General features: G+C 35.8%; 1 protein-coding gene across 21 annotated transcripts in view; it reads right to left on the bottom strand.

Moving 5' to 3' along the window:
- The window catches only part of BCAS3 (BCAS3 microtubule associated cell migration factor), a 611,182-nt gene that overhangs the window by 318,499 nt on the left and 271,613 nt on the right, over window positions 1-21,070 (bottom strand). For 14 of the 21 annotated variants that reach the window (XM_070060998.2, XM_089317313.1, XM_051824721.3 and 11 more), the window contains 4 exons: window positions 19,949-19,993; window positions 12,420-12,544; window positions 9,456-9,621; window positions 7,531-7,631 (listed from right to left, as the gene is read on the bottom strand). In XM_070060998.2, coding sequence (XP_069917099.1) covers window positions 7,531-7,631; window positions 9,456-9,621; window positions 12,420-12,544; window positions 19,949-19,993 — 437 coding nt within the window. The remainder of the gene's footprint in view (window positions 1-7,530; window positions 7,632-9,455; window positions 9,622-12,419; window positions 12,545-19,948; window positions 19,994-21,070) is intronic. The other 7 variants (XM_070061000.2, XM_070061002.2, XM_070061001.2 and 4 more) reach the window with 1 other exon arrangement.

Below are 21,070 nucleotides of genomic sequence, written 5' to 3' on the forward strand. Positions count from 1 at the left end.
GGAAAAATTCTTCTTCACTACAAATAAATTTTTCATCCAACATTTTCTATCTGTGATCAGCTGAATCCATGGATGTAGGATACAAGGATACAAGGGGCTGACTGTACATCACCAATAAAACACAGGGAAGTTCAAGGGATCCCAGTTACTCTTCTATCATATATCAAGGGAACATTGTTGATGAATGGATGCATATTTCTATTTCTGTTTCAAATAAAATTCAGTATATTGAGGGAGGAATTTCTTATATGAAGAAATCTACTTCACAAAGAAATTTAATGTCTGAAAACTGCACACACTCAAAGCTAACTAATGTCACCACTTAAGAATACTGCTGGAGTTGGCAACGTGGTACAGCAGGTTAAGCTGCTGTCCGAGTGATGACAGTATCCCATAAGACTACAAGTTCAAGACCTATTTGCTTCACTTCTGATCCAGCTCCCTGCTAATGTGCCTGAGAAAACAGAGATGAACCAAACACTTGGGCCCCTGCACCCACAGAAGAATCGGACAGAGTTCCAGGCTCCCGGCTTCGGCTGCAGCCATTTGGGGAGTAAACCAGTAGATGGTTCTCTAACTCTGCCTTTCAAATAAATTTTAAAGAAAAAGAATACTACTCTCATAAAATTATCTGAAAGAAAAGGTGGAAATATTACTTTTCCTCTAAATAAAGTTTTTCTAAATCAAATTAATAAGTTTTGCTTTTAATTTACAATTTGGAAGCTCTAAAGCATACCAAAGAAAAAGCTGACAACTTTAGGAGCATTTCCAAAGCTGGATGATACTGACTGGTCTGTTCTATGGTTTATTATTGCTGGCAAAGAAAACACTGAAATAAAATGCCTATGTCAGAAAAGGTCATTATGGTATGTGATTTTCATTTTGCAGGGAGAAAATATAATGTTAATATAAGAATCACTGATCTCTGCTGCAAGTTTTTTATAAATTGTTTTCAAAATGTTTGTCACCCAGGAAAAACATCCTTTGGATGCCAGATTCATGATTTTTACCTTCTGTGAACTATACAATAAAACTATATTTCCATCTGTACAAGTAGTTTGTATGGATAAACTGTCCACTCTACTAGGACAAACCATATGAAATTGCTATTGTTAGACTTTTTTTCTTAGTAAAACTAACAATTTCATAGGATTAAGCTAAGACAAAGAAGTCATTGCCACCACAACATGATCTCGACATGGAATATTCTTGAATGATCTAATTTATGACACACTCAAATTACAAATCACTATTCTTCCTCAATAAAAATTAAAATTCCTCAATTTTGGTTGTTCCTATTCAACTAATATAGATAGGAAATGTGTAATTGTAGTTATCAATAGAGAACATGCGCTTTCACTTACACCATTTTGTTAGTTATCAAGTCTTTTTATTGTTTTGGGTAGGTTTCCCGTCCTTCTCCCAGTGACCACCTTTCTGTCACATATGCATAACTCTGTTTATCAACCACAGTGTATGTATTATGATCAAGGCAATGGAAAGGGAGTTGGGTTTCCCTAGTAAACAACCTGCTCCCTTCCTCTCTTCCCCCTGAGATAAAGTCTCCCATTTCCATTATTCTTTGTGCACTATTATTACAACTTATGTGGCTTGCACGACTGCTTCATTTGATCCACACATTTAAATTCAATAAAGGAAATGCTTGTAACATTTGTGATATCTGTATTAGCATTCTTTAAAAAGTTTCAATTGAAAATAATTTTAGGAAGATATTTATAAGGTTCTTCAAGGTGGAAAATAAGGTGACTTTGAATATGATTAAGTAAAACAAAATAAAAAAACTTTCCAGCAACAATATGGTATACTTGTGCTTTAAGGGGTACAATATCGTTCAAGTGGCTTAAGTAAAGGGAATTGCAGAGAAACTGAGTGGATGATAAAGCCTTACTGTCTCCTGCACCCATGGGGAGTCCAGGAAGAACCTCCTGGCTCCTGGCTCCAGATTGGTGCAGATTGGTTCAGCCATTGTGGCCATTTGGGAAGTGAACCTGTGGATGGAAGACCTCTATTTCTCTCTCTCTCTCTCTCTCTCTGCCTAACTCTGCCTTTCAAATAAAATAAATCTTAAAAAAAAAAAAAAGAGGCTCTTCACTGCAGAAAGCAGGGAACAGATAGACAGGTAAAGGGAGTCTTTTTTTTTTTTTTTTTTTTTGACAGGCAGAGTGGACAGTGAGAGAGAGAGACAGAGAGAAAGGTCTTCCTTTGCCGTTGGTTCACCCTCCAATGGCCGCCGCTGCAGCCGGCGCACCGCGCTGATCCGATGGCAGGAGCCAGGATCCAGGTGCTTTTCCTGGTCTCCCATGGGGTGCAGGGCCCAAGCACCTGGGCCATCCTCCACTGCACTCCCTGGCCATAGCAGAGAGCTGGCCTGGAAGAGGGGCAACCGGGACAGAATCCGGCGCCCCAATCGGGACTAGAACCCGGTGTGCCGGCGCCGCAAGGTGGAGGATTAGCCTAGTGAGCCACGGCGCCGGCTCTAAAGGGAGTCTTTTTAAGTGGTACCAGTGGCACTTTTATCAGTCATATTTCAGGCTTCTACTCCTTAGACCCATGTTTTTCATATTTCATTGTTTCAGCCATGTAACATACTATCATGCTTAGGACTCTCATTCAAATAGCTCATATTTACATAAGGAAAACTAATTTTTAAATATGGGCTAACTCCATATCTCTATTATCAATATAAAATAGAAAAATAATTATTACAGAATTATCTTTCAGATTTGTAATATATTAAATTATGTCTATAGTAACACCTCACAAGATAAAATATATTAACTATGTCTATCATTTAATAATTGGTATAACAACATAATTAGAATCACATACTCTAAACAGGTATCTCATGATTAATGCTGTATACAAACTTTGTTTTATATATTTGTCAAACCAGTGGTTAGAAGAAAGATGTTGGCCGGCGCCGCGGCTCACTAGGCGAATCCTCCGCCTAGCGGCGCCGGCACACCGGGTTCTAGTCCCGGTCGGGGCACCGGATTCTGTCCCGGTTGCCCCTCTTCCAGGACAGCTCTCTGCTGTGGCCAGGGAGTGCAGTGGAGGATGGCCCAGGTGCTTGGGCCCTGCACCCCATGGGAGACCAGGATAAGTTCCTGGCTCCTGGCTCCTGCCATCGGATCAGCGCGGTGCGCCGGCCGCAGCGCGCCGGCCGCGGCGGCCATTGGAGAGTGAACCAACGGCAAAGGAAGACCTTTCTCTCTGTCTCTCTCTCTCTCACTGTCCACTCTGCCTGTAAAAAAAAAAAAAAAAAAAAAAAAAAAAAAAAAAAAAAAAAAAAAGAAGAAGAAGAAGAAGAAGAAAGATGCTATTATAGTTCTTAGGATCTGTGATTATCTTAAAATCTACTGCACATGAGTGAAATGGGCATATTTCCACTTGATTACTGTTTATAGCCTTTGCCTATATTCTTGCTGGGCTTCCTGCTGTTTACTTGTTCAACTCTTTATTTAATGGAGTATTAAGCCTTTGACTAGAATGTAAATTAAATACATGTTATCACAAAAAGTACAAAAGGAAAGAAAGAAGGAGGAAGGGGAGAATGGCAAGTATCATTATATTCACAGAATTTATCTATTCACCAATGAATCTAGTCTTTGAATTAACATAACATTAATATGAGAATTCTGTTGTGGTAATTGTATCATACATTTGCTGAACATTTGATATATTTTTAAATATTAAAAAAGTTTAATACTGAAAAGTCCCAGAAGTCTGCTATTTGAAAATATGTACTTCTGTGATAACCAATAAAGGCATTATTAACTTTTGTGATAACAAACAAAGGCATTATACACTTTTGTGATAACCAACAAAGAAATGTATTGTTTTATAATTTTACATACATTTACTGTTTTACAATTTTCCAAAGGACTGCAGCATGTTTTCATGATCATCATAAAAGCAAGCATTATCCTATACAGTGGTAAAAAAAAAATGAAATCTAGTCATTTGCAACAAAATGGAGGAATCTGGAAAACATCATGCTGAGTGAAATAAGCCAGTCCCAAAGGGACAAATATCATATGTTCTTCCTGATATGCGACAACTAACTGAGCACCTAAAAGGAAACCTGTAGAAGTAAAACTGACATTATGAGAAACAATGACTTGATCAGCCCTTGTCCCGACAGTTGAGGAACAGCTTACTATTTTATTCTTTTTAGTATTTTCTTTTTCTACTTAATACCATTGGTTGAACTCTTTAATTAACACAATTATCCTTAGGTGTTTAAATTTAACTGAAAATTGATCCCTGTTAAAAATAAGGGTGGGAATAAGAGAGGGAGGAGATCCATAGTTTGGCACATACTCACTTGGACTTACCCCCAATGGTAGAGCTACAAACGTGCCATGGGACTCCAAATCCCATTACATTGGCATGTACCAATGCCATCTTACTAGTTAAAGTGATCAGTTTAAGTTCAAAATTGATCATAAAGATAGTATTAAGTGTCAAGGGGATCACATAAATAAGAACAGTGTTGGGGCCAGTGCTGTGGCACTCTAGGTTAATCCTCCGCCTGCGGCACTGGTATCCCATATGGGCGCTGGGTTCTAGTCCCGGTTGCTCCTCTTCCAGTCTAGCTCTCTGCTGTGGCCTGGGAAAGCAGTGGAGGATGGCCCAAGTGTCCCTGCACCCGGATGGGAGACCAGGAGGGGGCACCTGGCTCCTGGCTTCAGATTGTTGTAGCTCCGGCTGTTGAGGCCATTTGGGAGGTGAACCATTGGATAGAAGACCTTTCTCTCTGTCTCTCTCTCTCACTGTCTGTAACTTTACCTGTCAAATAAATAAATAAATAATCTTTAAAAAATAAATAATACCAGTGTCTGCTAATAATAATTGATAGAATTAAAAAGGAGAGAATGACCCAACATGGAAAGCAGGATACCCAGCAGACTTGTAGAATAGTAACTGCCCTAAACAGCACTCTGGCCTCAGAATCAGCCTTTAAGGCATTCAGATCTGGCTAAAAAGCCCATGAGAGTTTCACAGGCATGGAAAGCCAAGACACTATGGCAAAAAAATGGCCTAAATGAGCGATCTCTGTGAGTGAGAGAGCCTAGTAGAAAGAACAGGCCATCAAAGAAGGAGGTACCTTTCTTTGAAGGGAGGAGAGAACTTCCACTTTGATTATGGCCTTGTCTAAATAAGATCAGAGTTGGCGAACTCAAGAGGCTTCCACAGTCTTGGCAGCTCATGACAAGAGCCTCAGTGATTACTGATGCCATAAATAAGAATGTCAATTGCTAAATCAACAACAGGAGTCACTGTGCACTTACTCCCCATGTAGGATCTCTATACTTAACATGTTGTACTATGAGAATTAATGGTAAAAATAGTCTTCAAACAGTACTTTATACTTTGTGTGTCTGTGGGGTGCAAACTGTTGAAATCTTTACTTAGTACATACTATGTTGATCTTCTGTATATAAAGATAATTAAAAATGAATCTTAATGAAGAATGGGATGGGATAGGGAGTAGAAGATGGGATGGTTTGCAGGTAGGAGGGTGGTTATGGGGGAAAAAACTGCTATAATCCAAAAGTTGTACTTTTGAAATTTAAATTTATTAAATAAAAGTTTTCTAAAAAAAGCAAATATTATCATTGGTATTTTACATTTATCCACTTACTGAGAGGTGATTTTGAACTGGAACCCAGGCCTTTTTATCTATATGCCATTACTAGGACATCAAGATTTCAAAAGATCTAAAATGAGGTGCATTATAAGACTGTAAAACTTTGTTATAAATATAGGTAGAAACTACAAAATCATCAATGATACTTGAATTCTCTGTAACTTCTCTGTAATTAATTCTGTAAGAGAATTACTTAAAGCCCTCAACTTGCTACAGGATCCTATGCCTCCACTCCCGTCTCTGGACTCTTTCACTGCAACACAGTGGCTGGTGTGATCTTTCTAAAATGCAGTTCTGATTATCTAAGTCCTGTACTGGAAAACATTAGAAGACTTGCTACTGCCTACAGTGATGGGTCCTAAACTACAGACGTGGGAATTTTTGTTGTTCTAAGAACCGGACAAAGGTACTGAAGACAACTGAAATCAAGTGACTTCCATCAGCCTACTGATGAGAACATAAAAACTGAGACAATTACAAATTTTTTTGCCCAGATCTTTTTGTTAAATAATTTTTGCTGCTTACTGTTTTGTCTATTAAAGAGTCCTACCTAATAAGTATCAAAATAACAAAACAAGAGCCAATATTAATTCTGAAAATACCAACTACGACTAATTCAACAATTAGTTATTTCTGGCCCCTTTTAGAGGTAATGGAAATGTGTCTGTGATTTTTATTTCACAGCATAGACTAGTCATTTTTTCCCCTAATTCATTAGAGAGTTAAATATAAGCTTTAAAAACCTGGAAACAACTTCTATATACTCTGTTTTTTGAACCAATCTGAAAACCACTTTTATATTATCCTCTGTGATACTACTGGCAATTTATGTCACTGCTGCCATGGCTGAATACAAACTCTTCCACTGCTAAACCTATCCTGTTTTATTGTAATTATTTACTAAGTGTCTATCTCTAGAACTCAACAACAAATTCATTGAGGACAGAGCATTATGTGATTCATCTTTAAATCAAAAGTGTCTGATACATACTAGGTACTAAATAAATATGTGCTAGAAGAAGAATGAACTCAACCATGCAACCAGGCAACAGAGCCAACTACATACTATATTCACGGAGTTTCATAATTTACAGCAATGTCTACAAAATTTTTCTCTTTCTAATATATATATATAGGGGAAGTAAAATAATTCTAGAACTATTTTAACTCTTGCTTTATACTACACCAAGGAAGATAATAATCTGAATACAACAAAAACATGTCAGTGTTGATTTTTAGGAAGTTTCTTAAAAACATGCAGTACTCAGAGCCATCAAGTTACATTAGGATTCAGTCCATTATGCAAAATTAAATTATAATTGTAAGGAATTTTAATTCCATGAACACAAACTGGTTGACAAATATTGTCTTTTCATGACTTGCAGGTTAAAAAGGCTATTTAGAAATCAATGGAGTGAAAATAATTACTTCATTATTCCGAGTAAAACTATATAAAAGGGAAACCTCCTGACACCTTTTTCACAGTGAAAAAATGTTTACCTTTTTTCTCCTGTTAGAAACATATTCAAGTTTTTATGAAACTCTTCATCATACCTTAGTATTCTAATATTCTGTTTTAATATTGGGGAACAGCCCACTAGATACTGCCATCAACTTACCTGTAATCATTGCAGGGGAGTATTTCATGGGCAGAGAATAAAAGCAGCCAGAAACATACTTAAAGTATGCTCTGGTTCATGGTTTACATCCTATTAAATATCCTATCACCTCATTTTAGGGCCTAGGGCATATGGACCAGTTAGTAATATGAATAGCTGCTTTAAAAGTAAGCATTTTAAGATGAAACCTGAAAAGATCATATGGAAGGGAGGAAAAAAACAATCAGAACTACTTACGGCCAGCAAGCAGGAACTGATAATACTGTACTGCATCTGCAGCGAGGAGCAGAGGGTGGTTTGCATTAAATGGTGGCTGCAATTCATTCCACTGAGGGGTTCTAATGAAACAACAGAAGAATATTAATATTTCAGTTTAATAGATAGGCTACAAATCACAACAGTCATCCCTTACAGATACTGACTTAAGCTCACACTATTTTTGTGATCATTAAAATGAACTTGTAATCATTAAAATAAATGTGCTGAAACCTGAAACACAAGGCCATCTGCTTCAAAGGAATAAAAAGGTAGCTGTGTATCATACAAACAACAAGGAGTCAATATTAGCTTAACAGCAGAAGATTCTACAATAAGGCAGACAAGGAATTCAGAAGTCCTATACAGAGGAAGTATAGAATTCAAATGTCAATCTAAGTGGCTCTAATTTTATGTAACTTTTATCCATTTTTAGGCCTCTCTATTAGCTTATGTGTACATATATTTTAGGCCCATATCGAGTATATGTGTATTAAAAAAAGAATCAGTTTAAAATGGTGTAAAAAATATACCTATGTAAATGGATGACTTATTATAGATCTAATTAGTGTCTGACTTCTAAAATAAGCCATAATTTCAACAATGATAGTAAAATAATTTTAATTAGTTTTGTCCACTTCTAAATAAGCTTGATAAATCAGATACTGACCAGATCAATCCAACATAGTAAAGTAGTAGTAAAAAATGATGGAACCTCCAAAAATCAATAAAAGAATATTTTTAAATGTTAAAGGACAGAGATCATGTTCAAACCCATTTGTTTCTATTCCCTTCCATACATATTAGGAATAATTTTTCTCTCCTGGACAATGTACTACAATTTTTATTACAGGTTTCATATTCTCCCTCTATGAACTAGCATATAAAGATTCTAATACTTAATAACCAGCATGTAAAGATTCTAATACTTAATTCTAATAAATAAACTTTTTTGATTCACTCTGGTTCTTAATCAACATTTCTACAGTGCTTAGCCATGGTATCTTTGGAACTTCTTTAAAGGAAATCTTTGGATCTACTTATATTAGTTTCTATTCCCCTGAATGGCTTTCTACTTTCACTAAGCATGAGACTGCAAATGGGGAAAGCAAAATTCCAGGAAAAGCCAACACAAAGGTGCAAACAGAAAAGAGTTCAAAAGCAGGTATTCTCCAAAGACATACAACCAAGAAAATTAAAAACATATGTCCACAGAAAAATCTGGACATGAATGTTCAAAGCAACATTATCGATTACAGCTACAAGGAGAATTGCCCATCAAGTAGTGAATGGGAAAAATGTGATGATGTCAACATAACGGGATACTATGGTTAGAAAAAGGAATGAAGTTCTGATACAGGCTGCAACTTGGATGGACCTTAAAAACAGGCTAAATGTAGGAAGCCTGACACAAAAAAAGCATATTGACCAGATGAAGCAAATTCATAAAGACAGAAAGTAAAGAGGAGGTTGCCTAGGCTGCAATGTTGGGGGAAAGGGGAGTTCCTGTCACAAGATTTCATTCATTGATGATGAAAATGGACTGCAATGATAGATCACAACTTTGTGAAAAGTCACTACCAATGGGTGAATTTTATTGTATTAAATTATATGCCAAATGCAAAAATAATGAGCTATTGTTTTGCTACAATAAGCCACACACAAAATAATACATCCTATATTATTACATTTGCACAGAATTCTAGATACTGTAAACTACAGTGACAGAAAGGAACAAAAGAAAGAGAAATTACAAATGGGCACAGAGACATTTAGAGGTGATAGGTATGTCTCTGATGTTAACTGTGGTTATAACTTCACAGCTTGTATACACATGTCAACATGTATACACATCCATCACTTCATACACCTCAAGTTTAAAAAAATGAGAAGAAAGGAAGTACAACCTAACCAGAGTCCAGCTGGCTCGAGGGGATGTCATCATTTCCAGTGGAGTGTCATCACTGATCTTGTGGGCAGTGCTCAGGGCTCGTGGCTCCATCGTGTGCTCCACTAAGGTCCCATAGCAACTGATAATGTAGAGAGACTCAACTACAACTTGTTTGGATTGATCTACAAAGAGAGAAACAGAACTGGATGTTTGACAATGGCATCAGATGGGCACAGCACAATGTTTACAAGTTACTGACCTTTTCAGACCACTCCAGGGGCTGCTCAGAGAAAATGAAAAGGCAGCAATCTTTATATGGTGCTTGCTCTTTGCCTAAAGAATGCCTCTAATAAGTAGATGGTAAGGAAAACGGAAATCTGTATGCTGTCAAAATACTCTAAAATTTTAAGCAATCGATTTTAACAATATAACTATTCCCCAAATTCTAATATAAACACTATTCTACATTCCTTTTTATTTGTCTACCATGTAATTAGTCCCATGTTACGAAAACTGAACGATATCAGGTGGGACAGGGAAGGACTGAGCGAACTGCATGAAAGACTACTGCATGCCTAAATCAGACTACCATCTTATCTACTTTGTTTCAGGAAACTTAAATTTAAAACTTAAATTACTGAATCAAAACAAACAAAAAACACATGATGTGCTGCCATAGCTTCATCAGTTACAACAAATGCACTGTAGTGTGGGATGTTGACAATGGAGGAGGCTATGCATGCGTGGAGACAGGAGGTTTATGGTAATCTCTGTACCTTCTGTTCAATTTTGCTATGAACCTGAAACTGCCTATAAAAATAAAGCCTATTAAACACACACACACTCCTCTTCCACAAACCCTTATTTCTTGTCTCTCAATGATATCAATGGCTTTCATGGTAAAGGAAGATCAGCCATACCCAGAGAAGTCAGTGGCTTAATATGGATCTAATCAAAGTGACTTTATAAGGAATACACATGTATTCGCTACCCAAACAGGTTTGGTCTGCTATCTGGGGGTTTAAAGTAAACCAAAGAGCATATAAAATCACTCATGAATGCTGGGTGGGTCACCTTATCTCTATGTCAGGCGAATCAATTACAGCTGATTTGAGAAAATGGCTAATGACCAGCTAGTGGGACACAAAGGAATAGCAAGTTAAAAGGGTAATTAGAACAGAAGGGAGAACAATTTGAAATCGAGCTTCACAGAAGGTTTTAACTAGTAACAAAAAGTCTTTTTGATAGCATCATTAAACCCAAGGAGGAAACAAAAAAATAAAGATGGGATAAGGAAATAGAAGGCTTGCCTACTTTACAGTATCCTCTCCACTTAGGTAAGGAACCTGCTGTGCCTGAGATCCTGTTACCCAGGAAAGGGTCACTGAAAGGTGAGAACGAGGGAAAGGGCTGACGTCTGCCAGTGGGAAGTGGAGAGGAGAACCATTTGGCCAGGAACAATGCTGCCTGCGCAACCCCACATCAAAGTGCCCCAGTCACAACCCAGTTGGTGACCTACTTTAGGAATACCAAAATAAAAACGGGAAAATCACAACATATTCAAAACTGTATAATTGGGAGACGAACAAAGACATTCACTTCTATACAGAGACAATAACAAACCACCCACAAAAACATTAACTATATAAACATTTTAGGTATTGACCCTGGTGATGGACACACAGATTATATAACATAACTATATTAACTCAAAGGACCAATGGAAATTAAAAAAAGTGTAGCATTCTTTCTAGTGACAGGTTGCTTTTTGTAATTATGTTAAAAAGAGATAGCAAAGTGGCCAGCATTTTGGCAATGATGTCACAAGCAGTGGCTTGTGATGCCAGCATCCTATATCTGAGTGCTGGTTCGAATCCCAGTGTTCATTTCCAATCCAGCGCCCTCCTAGTGCACCGGGGAAAGCAGCAGCACACCGCCCAAGTACTTGCTCCCCTGACTCCCATGTGGGAGACCATGATGGAGTTCCTGACTCCTGGCTTCAACCCGACCCAGCCCTGACCAATGCAGCCATCTGAGAAGTGAACCAGTGAATCCAAGATCTTTGTCTCCCTATCTCTCCTCACTCTCTACCCCATCTCTTAGAAATAAATAAAAAGAAATCTTAAACAGAGAGACAGCAGAGTTGCTCAATTTTTTTTAACTAAGTCAAGATTTACCATTAGAAGGCTGGCGCCGCGGCTCACTAGGCTAATCCTCCACCTTGCGGCGCCGGCACACCGGGTTCTAGTCCCAGTCGGGGCGCCGGATTCTGTCCCGGTTGCCCCTCTTCCAGGCCAGCTCTCTGCTGTGGCCAGGGAGTGCAGTGGAGGATGGCCCAAGTCCTTGGGCCCTGCACCCCATGGGAGACCAGGAGAAGTACCTGGCTCCTGCCATCGGATCAGCACGGTGCGCTGGCCGCAGCGCATCAGCCGCGGCGGCTATTGGAGGGTGAACCAACGGCAAAAGGAAGACCTTTCTCTCTGTCTCTCTCTCTCACTGTCCACTCTGCCTATCAAAAAAAAAAAATAATAAAATAAAATAAATAAATAAATAAAGATTTACCATTAGAAAACCTGATTTCAACCTCTGGTATCACCACCTGTGAACTTGTGCTTTTAGCTAAGACTTCAAGTTCTTCCTCTCTAAAATAAAGATAACAAGGATTTTCCTTTCCACACTTAAGAAAGAATAGTGTGAAACTAGCTTATAAAATTTCAAAGTTATAAAACGGATATGGAACTGACAGCACTGAGGTTGCCTGTAGACTGTCACCAAGAAAGCAAAACCAAAATCATTCAGTGGGCAATTTGTGTCATGTGTATGTAAGAGGAAAATTTTCTCCTTTACTGGGCTTGAGTGGAATGGAAATACTGGTCTTCACATTATTAGGTCCAAGAATATTCCAGAGGAATTACTACCAATTTCCATTAAGAAGCAAAAAATACAAATAGTATGTTTGATCATCAGTAAAAATACATACCTTTTTCCCTTTTCAGACCTGCATTATTTGCAAACCATGACCTGGATGTCCCAAAGACAGCAGCCACACAAAATTCTCCGCCCATCGATTTGCTTGGTGAAATCTGTGGAGGTGGTTTAACTTTGCTTAAAAAAATAAAACAAAAAAAATTACCAAGATGAAATGACAGTCCTCTACATAATCAGAGATCTTCCTACAAATTCCACCCATAAGTATTCAAATGCTATAATATGTACATGCATTCTGCCCTTAAGTAACAGGTGGTGATGTGAGATTATGCTCTGGGGTGAAAGCAAAAATTAGTTTGAAGTTCCAGAGTCTTGTCAAGGCAACAAGTTAAAAGCTCAATAAAAACTAAATCCTTTTCTGATGAGTGTGCTGGCAAAATTCAAATGACTTCAGATGGGTAACAATTCTCTGGAGATTTCATCGTGGAGCAGTAATACCAGCATAAACACTACACAATAATACAATGGTTTATCAGTTCACGTTGATACATAACTGGGAAGTTGACAATACAAGTGAATGCAGACAGCATGTATGAAAATGAGATGATACTGAATAAAACCTTGAAAATGCTCTCAGCCAAAATGCACAGTTAAACAATGAGTGGGGGGCAAACCTAATGAACTAAAAATACTTATATTCATCTATCTTCCTATCTGTTATTTATCTTCTTTAGTTTGCAAAAAAAAATTTTTGTCTATTTTGGTTAAGGGAAAAGATCAAGGCAGAATTAATTATCAATAACCTCTCAAACATGAATATTTCTTGTATGTGTAAGGACACATTTAGCAATTGGTGTTCCTTCACACAAAGGGTCTTCAAAAACTTAACAGAAAATGCATTTATGAAAAACTTTGCATAGATTTCAGAAAATTTTATACCAAAATTAACATCCTTCCATTTTATTTTCTATGATCTCGTTTGAAGTACTCTTGTATAACTACCACCGTACAGGACTTGCTTTCTTCTGTTTTCCACAAATAAATTTCCATACTCCCAGTTTCTAACATTCATCTTTCAACTTCTTTCAAATCCTGTTTTTCTGTTTTCTTTGGATGTATTAAGGGCATCCCTAAAGCTCATTAGCAATTTTGCCAACTACCATATACAAATTATTTTCTCAAGTTCACAGACCAGAAAATAGCTTCACTGTCACATCCCAGCTGGGATACAATGAATGCTGGAGCCTGATGTCAGTGTTCTACAAGTTATTCTCAAAACAACACGGCTACCTTCTTCTGGTCACTTTGCCTTATCTTTTAATAAAGTATGATGGGATGGAAAGAAATTGATTTTGGAAGTCAGAAAGAAACCTGGATTTGAATCTCAGTGTTTCACTTAAGCGCTCTGTGACTTTCAGATAAGTCATTTAACCTCTTATAGCCTACCTCCAATAGCTATTTTAGGATTCTACTATATTTGTTCTCAAAGTTTGATCCCTAGAAATTAGTACCAACTGGGGAACCTCTTAGTTATGCACAAAAATACCAATCTGGCCTCATCCCAAATTTACTTAATCAGAAACTCTGGGATTGGAGCTCAACTATTTGTGTTTTTTATGAAATCCTCCAGAGGGCCAAGTTTAAGAACCACTATAGTAGAGACAGGGCAAGGTCTTCCCCTTTCAGAGGACTGAATGAATATGATTTATCTTCTGTAGCACTCACAGCCCCCACCTAGTTTACAAAACCTCAGACTCTATGTTGGCAATCCTGGTTTCCTAGCTCCTATGACATCTGAAAGAGTCTCTTAGGTATCTTACAAGGACTTCCCAAGAACTCTGATATTTTTCCTCTAGAAAAAAACAAAAGTTCTGGTTCAGAGGATACTAAGATTGGTTACTTTGGTCTCACATTTTTAATCAAATCTACAAATAATGAACATTGTTATATATGAAAATCCATCTCTCCATCATTAACGTTCACTAAACGCTGAACATCATTTCCCCCACAAATCATGACATTCCTAAAATACAAAACCAGTCACAATCAGTCTTCCATGTGGTTCACAAACAACTTCACTTCTTCATAGCTGCATTAGTCACAAGTTATTGGACCAATAATCTATCCCACACCTGAAGACTCATGCACCTTCCCATGCTATACAGGTCACTAGAACTGCTCTTTCTGATTGTGATGTCCTCTGCTGTATTACTTTAGAAAATACATTTTCTTTCAAAAGAACCCATTCATCACTGAACTATCATTGAGTTGACAAGTCCTTGCAGAGGGCATCCCTGAAGCACCCCTAGTCATTATTAAACTGTGGGGGAGTGGGGAGGCTGCTGGGAAGAAAAGAGAGAAAACCACTCCAGAATTTCAAAGTTTTTTTGTGTTTGTGGGATTGCATACTTGTAATAGAATCACCATCAAAGAACAATAACACAAGGACAAATTTAAAGCTTTTTGCAAGTCACTAAATGTGATTTTTGCTATTTTAAAGTTATGTGGTAATGAGTATACCACTTCCTAAGAGAATATATGATTCCTCTTAAAGTATGCATCCTAAAAAGTCCTAAAAATAGTTGATAATGGGCCAGATTAACAGAATAATAAAGAGTAGAAAAAATGGTAGGATACCAATTTAGTATATTCGCTACATTTTATAAGCTAACGGTCTAATAAACCCATGTCAAAAGCTAAAATCTCTTTCAGTTCTATAAGTTACATAAAGTTCAATTTTGGAACAAGTGAAAAGCATCAACCTAAGATCATTCTACACATATTCTATCTCCCACAGATAATAAGTATTTTATAGTTAAAGCAAGCTTAATTTATACAGGGAATTATTTTTATTCTTATATTTTATCATTTTTACTTTTTCCTTTTATAGGGTCTTCATAAATGTCATTAGTATAAGCTCATGCTTAATAAGGAATCAAAAGAATTCTCATCTTTGAAAACAACTTGCTACCTGCTACAAGATACACTGTTGTGGGGCATACAGCGTAACGAGTAAACACCTTCATGTCACATTATTTCGAACACTAAATTACATCTGGAATGGTCATACTATTTAAGCAAACTAGAAATGTAAAAGTGTATTTGTATGTAATAAGACTTGGAGAGCAATAAAAAGGAAAAATAATCTAATGAAAAGAATGCTATTACTGATGTGTTTCGTATGTGACTGCCCAAAGTTAGAATTGTTTAGTTTGACTTAATTTGCCCTTAGTCCTAGGTTTGTTTTAAAAAAGACTGAATCTAAGAAAGCTGGGTAACAGCAGAATGGCTTTCCTACCAATGTAGAAATACCCCATATTGAACTTTTCCACAACGATACAAAATACTTCCATTACAAAAAAAAAATCACTGAAAAATACATATGTGAATGAAACAGAAAAGTGATAACCTTGCAAATCATACGAATTTACAGACTGGTATTGGTGACTAAGTCATTATAGGACAGTGTTCGAAATTTGTTCTTGCTCTCATTATCCCCTTTCTCTTCTGAAAGAATTTTTTAACAAATCCTATCACAGAAAATTTGCACGTATAAAAGGAATTTCTGCACATGTTTGGAGGCCACTTTATTTATTCAACTGTTAAATAACAGGATAATATAAAAGTAAGATTTGTATTTATAATGGTGCCCTAAGATTAACTGTAGGGATTATAAGGGTACATCCTTTTTTAGAGCAGTCATACATAGGAACAAAACATACTAAAGACAGCCCTAATGGAGTCCTTCCTAGGGTAACTCATGCCCCTTTACTCCTTCAACCTTTTATAAATAACCCCACATCAAAGCATAAAAGAAAAAGGAATGCAAGTATCATTGTTTAAAAAAAATTAAGCATAAAATAGCCTATTAAGTAAGCCTGATACAAATGAACATAATCAAAAGAAAAACAAGCAAAAAAAATAAAATGAATAACTGAAACACTAAATAAAAATCAGTAGTTTTTACTGTGTCCTACACATTCTGTGGAAAGGTAAAAATATTTAAAGTACAGCGTGAGAATCATGTTCACTGCCATCAGAAGCTATACAGATATTAATATAATGGAACTTCAAAAAATATTTCCAACGCATATCGAAGTTTCGCATTTTCTTCCCATTGGCTTTTACTGTATTATGTAATGCGGTCAGATTAACATATTGAATTTCTCCTGCTTTTACTCCACAATAAACTGCAAACTAGGAAACAAAACGATAACCCAAAACTTCTAATGATATCTGCTTTTAGATCTAGGACAAAATCTCCCCCTGGTTAATCTAACAAGGTGTCACAGAATAGGACTTGGGGGACGCATTTCTGGACAACACGATCAGCAGCAATATTGCTGGGCCCCTGTTTAGCAGGATTCAAGCATGGAGAGGGCATACACGACATAGAAGCACCATTTCTTTTATTTTCTCCAACATAAGTCACAGCCAATATTAGAGCTTACATATAAAATACCACACTGATGTAAGAATTAGAGGTGGTACAAAAACTTTATACTCTTTATTATGATTAAACTTTTAAAAAGATTATGGAAGTTTCCTTTCATGATCCATATTGTTTTACAAAGTATTTCATTTCAAATAACTAAAAATATTATTTGTCTAAACTATTCCATCATATCACAAATTATTCTCTGACTTCTAACAGACCTCTGTGAAGTTAGCAGGTGAGAAAAGATTCTCCTTCTTACAGAACTCTTAACTTTCCAAAAACTAAATTATAAACTTCAAGTTATCCTCACAAAATCAAGGTTCCTTTACATGACTACTTAAATTTTGACCAAACTTTCAGAAAAATGCTAATTAAAACTTTAAATCTAATTTGATAGGTACACTATTTTGTCAAATAAACTTTATATATAAGGAGACAAATACATATAAATGAGGGATATATCCTTATGGACTATGTACTGTCTACTTGTTATACATATTTTTGATATACAATTCAAAAAACACATTAGCTTTAAACACAATATTACATGCAATTTAGTAGCATAATATATATTTGCTACTTATTTAATTACAATAGTGAAAGTAAAATTTATTTTTTAAAGTTCACACTAGTTATTTATGTTAAAATCCCATATTTAATAAATTATATTGCATGTATAATTATTTCACTTTATTTTATATAAGTATCCTAGTTAAACTAACAGAGGACACAAAATGCCATGAAAGTCTAAACTAACTAAAATGTGGAAATCTGCCTATATAGTTCACTTTCCAACATGCTATTTGGAGTACAAGGGAAGGACCACATTTAAAACTAACTCATGTGAAACAGCATGAATTTTAAGAACTAAACCAGTCTGATGAAGAAATAGTGGCGACTGCGATAGACCAAAAGCAAAATCTTTGTACAAAATATTAAGTATAAATGTTCCAACTTGAAACTAATAATTTTAAAATTGTGAAAATTCTTTTCCCATCCAAAATATATATCTTACACTTCAGCTACAAATACTATGAACATAACTATTTAACATGTTTTATTTCAGAACAGTAAATAAAAACATTCTCAGATTAAATGTTAAATATCATGGAGAAAGAGCAAAACCTATTAAAACAAAGAAGCTCTCATACACAACATGGAAGAAGTTGTCAAATTTATATTAATTTTGCTGCCTTAATTTGAGGTTTCATTAAGATCTTAATGGAAAAAACATGCACACTGGTAGAGTAGAGTATTTTAAAGGAGGACCTTTTAGTCTAGTATAAGTGACTAAAAACGAGTTTCTTGTAAGCTAACGATGGCATCAAACAAACCACAAAGCAGTCTTCTAAAAGACAGGCAATGATTTAAAAGTCTACTATATTTCATATATCCCTTTCTTTAATCTGGCTCTTTTAATCTTGTTTCAACCTCAAATCATTTCTGGTTGACAAGTGCTTTTGCTTAAATGTGAGGGAGCACATAAGCTGTTGGAGGAATGAGCCTTTCTTACTTAACAGACAACATTTGTTATTCCATCTTTTACTTCTATGTGAAAACTTAACATGCTAAAATTCTTTCCTTTGTACTTAGAATGAGGAATTTACCCTAAAATGCATTTTAGTCTTAAGTTTTTTCTACAAAGAAATTTTATCATGTTTAATGTAGCATTTAAAATTCACTGCTCGCTATAAGCTCAAAAGACAGACTTATGTATCTTGTTTGTTTTTAGAAGAAACCTGATTAACAAAGAGAATGAAGACTGACTTTCATATACCCCTGTATACTCTGAACTTACTCAGAGTAATTTGGCAAACTGTGTGCTAAGTATGCTGTTGCATTTCAAGGAGGAGAGCTTTATGTTAATTTGTTTTATGTCATCTCATCTTACATGATAATGAAATGTTCAGATGCTCCTGCAACATGTGAACAGGAAAAGTTACTTTGAAGAACTATTTAAGCCTCTTTGTCTATGGGAGAAAAGCTTGGAATGTAGTTTCTACTTTACTAGGACAGCACAAACAATTCCTAGTGCAGTTATGAGAAATACGCATAAAAGTTTAGAACTCTTAAGTATGCTGACTAAATTAATAAAACTGATTTCCCTGACATTTCTCAAAACTTCCTTTTGGCTTAACTACTCTTAAAAGAAAAAAAAAAGTGATCTAATTTAAAGAAGCTTCTTGTCGCTTATTGTTCTTTTCCTTTAACCTGGAAAAGAACTCGGAGTGGCCACAACTAATATTTATTGAGTGTTTACTATGTGCCAGACACTGTTTGTATATATCAGTTCATTTATTCCTCACAATAACTAATAAGGTAAGTGTTACTACTAATTTCATTTAATAGATAAGAAAAACAAGAAACAGAAGGGTTTTAGAAAATTAAGTGTGCAAGCTCTGATTTAAGATCTGACAGTCTGATTCTGGGACACTGACACTTGACCATTAAACATTTCACACCAGGTTCATAATACATTTCACTGCACATCTTTACATGAAAGTTCATGCCTCAGACTGACAAACCTGCTTTCTATCCATTGCTACAAAATAATTTACGAAATGATTAAGTTATATGAGCAGGCCCTAGTAATTCAAACAATAAATTTTTAGCAGTTTTTATGTGAAATATATACTTCCTTACCATGTAGCCTTTTATAACTAGATTTTCAAAACAGAACTGACCATTGTCCCTCTAGGACCAAATAAACTACAGTAACTTTTATAGGGTGTATTTGGTATACTTTAAATATATTTATATTTCAAAATAAGTAATGTCCTCAAATGTAAAGCATGATATGTAGGGAAAACCTATCACAGTAATACTCAAAGCTTTAAACTTGAGAGTCAGCCATGTCTCTTCATTATCTACCAGCATTATGATAGAAGTCTTCTATTTTCTTGTTTAAAGACATTCTACATCAGTAATTTAAAAAAAAAAAAAAACTTTTCAAGGAATTAAATGAAGTCAGAAATAATCCCATTTTTTAAAAGCTTAATATTAACATTCATGTCTTATCTACAAATTATTGAGAAATTTGGTGCATCTACGTGTGATCAGGCCATGCAACTGAAAACAAAACAGAGTTACTTCTTGAGAGTACAGCAAATGAATTAGGCATGCGGGACTGAACTGGAACTCACCATGGAGCTTTTATGGAAAAACACCCCGCTCCAAAGAGATAAGGCCTTCATGGAAAAGGGGGGAAAATGCACAAAGAATTAGAGAAAAGATCATTTAACATTAACAAATACATGTATATCATACTGTTATAGAGTATGGATAAAAAATAAAAAATGAGCAATCATTTGCAATTGTGCTGTACATACTGTCTGATATAACCAATAAAGAAAATGATGCAGTAACAAAGTTCTTCATTGTCAGAGATTTAGGGATTTCAAAATTTTCTATTTCTCCCCCTTTTCTGGAACACCCCTGTAGCATTTCTAAGTTAAAATAAAATTCACTACTGAGGCCCTTAAAAACAAACTACAAATTAAATGGAATAATCAGATGGAGAAAAATGAGATCATTGGCAAAAATGTGAGGCTGTGTGACAGAGAAAAGTTTAAAACTAGTTAAAGATGACTGAATAAAAACTCTGGGATTGGTGGCTGTTTAGTAATTGCAGTCTTACAAAGAAAGCACATTTTTTTTTTAAGTTGCTTATTTGCAGCACCGAACTGCTTATTTATAAGTTGAACTGCATACTGGCGGCCAAAAGAACACATACTAAATGCATATGGTATGATTTTTCTATACTTTTGATCATTTTCCAGGCAACTAGCACATTTCCTAATGATACATAAGCTTAGGTTGCTGTACCTGGCCTGTGCTGGGTTAGGTTAGAATACAGTAAACTAAAGCTACAGTTGCTTCTTTTTAGTACAACTGGGGATACACATTTCTTTTGAAATGTCTGCTCCCGGTATTTAAGACAGGCTATGAATATTGCTATGCAAAAAGACTGGGTGATTTAATTACATCCAAAACAAAATGTTAATGGAGAATCTGACATTTGGAAGACATAATAAATAGAGGAAGAAAGCACACTGGTACAATTTGGGTATTTCCTTCTTCAAATTTGGTACTAGGAACATTTTTAAAATCCTGCTATTTAGCATTAATTTCCCAGTAAACTGAATATACTTAACCACAATCTGAAACTTGAAAAATGTGTTTTGACAACACTGAGTACAATGAGCTTAAAGCACACTAGATACAAGCAAAAATAACCAGAGGAATGTGAAGTAGAAGAAAAAGTG

The sequence above is a fragment of the Oryctolagus cuniculus genome, chromosome 17, assembly GCF_051225735.1.
Source record: "Oryctolagus cuniculus isolate XC-2025 breed Fujian yellow rabbit chromosome 17, ASM5122573v1, whole genome shotgun sequence".
Classification (NCBI taxonomy): domain Eukaryota; kingdom Metazoa; phylum Chordata; class Mammalia; order Lagomorpha; family Leporidae; genus Oryctolagus; species Oryctolagus cuniculus.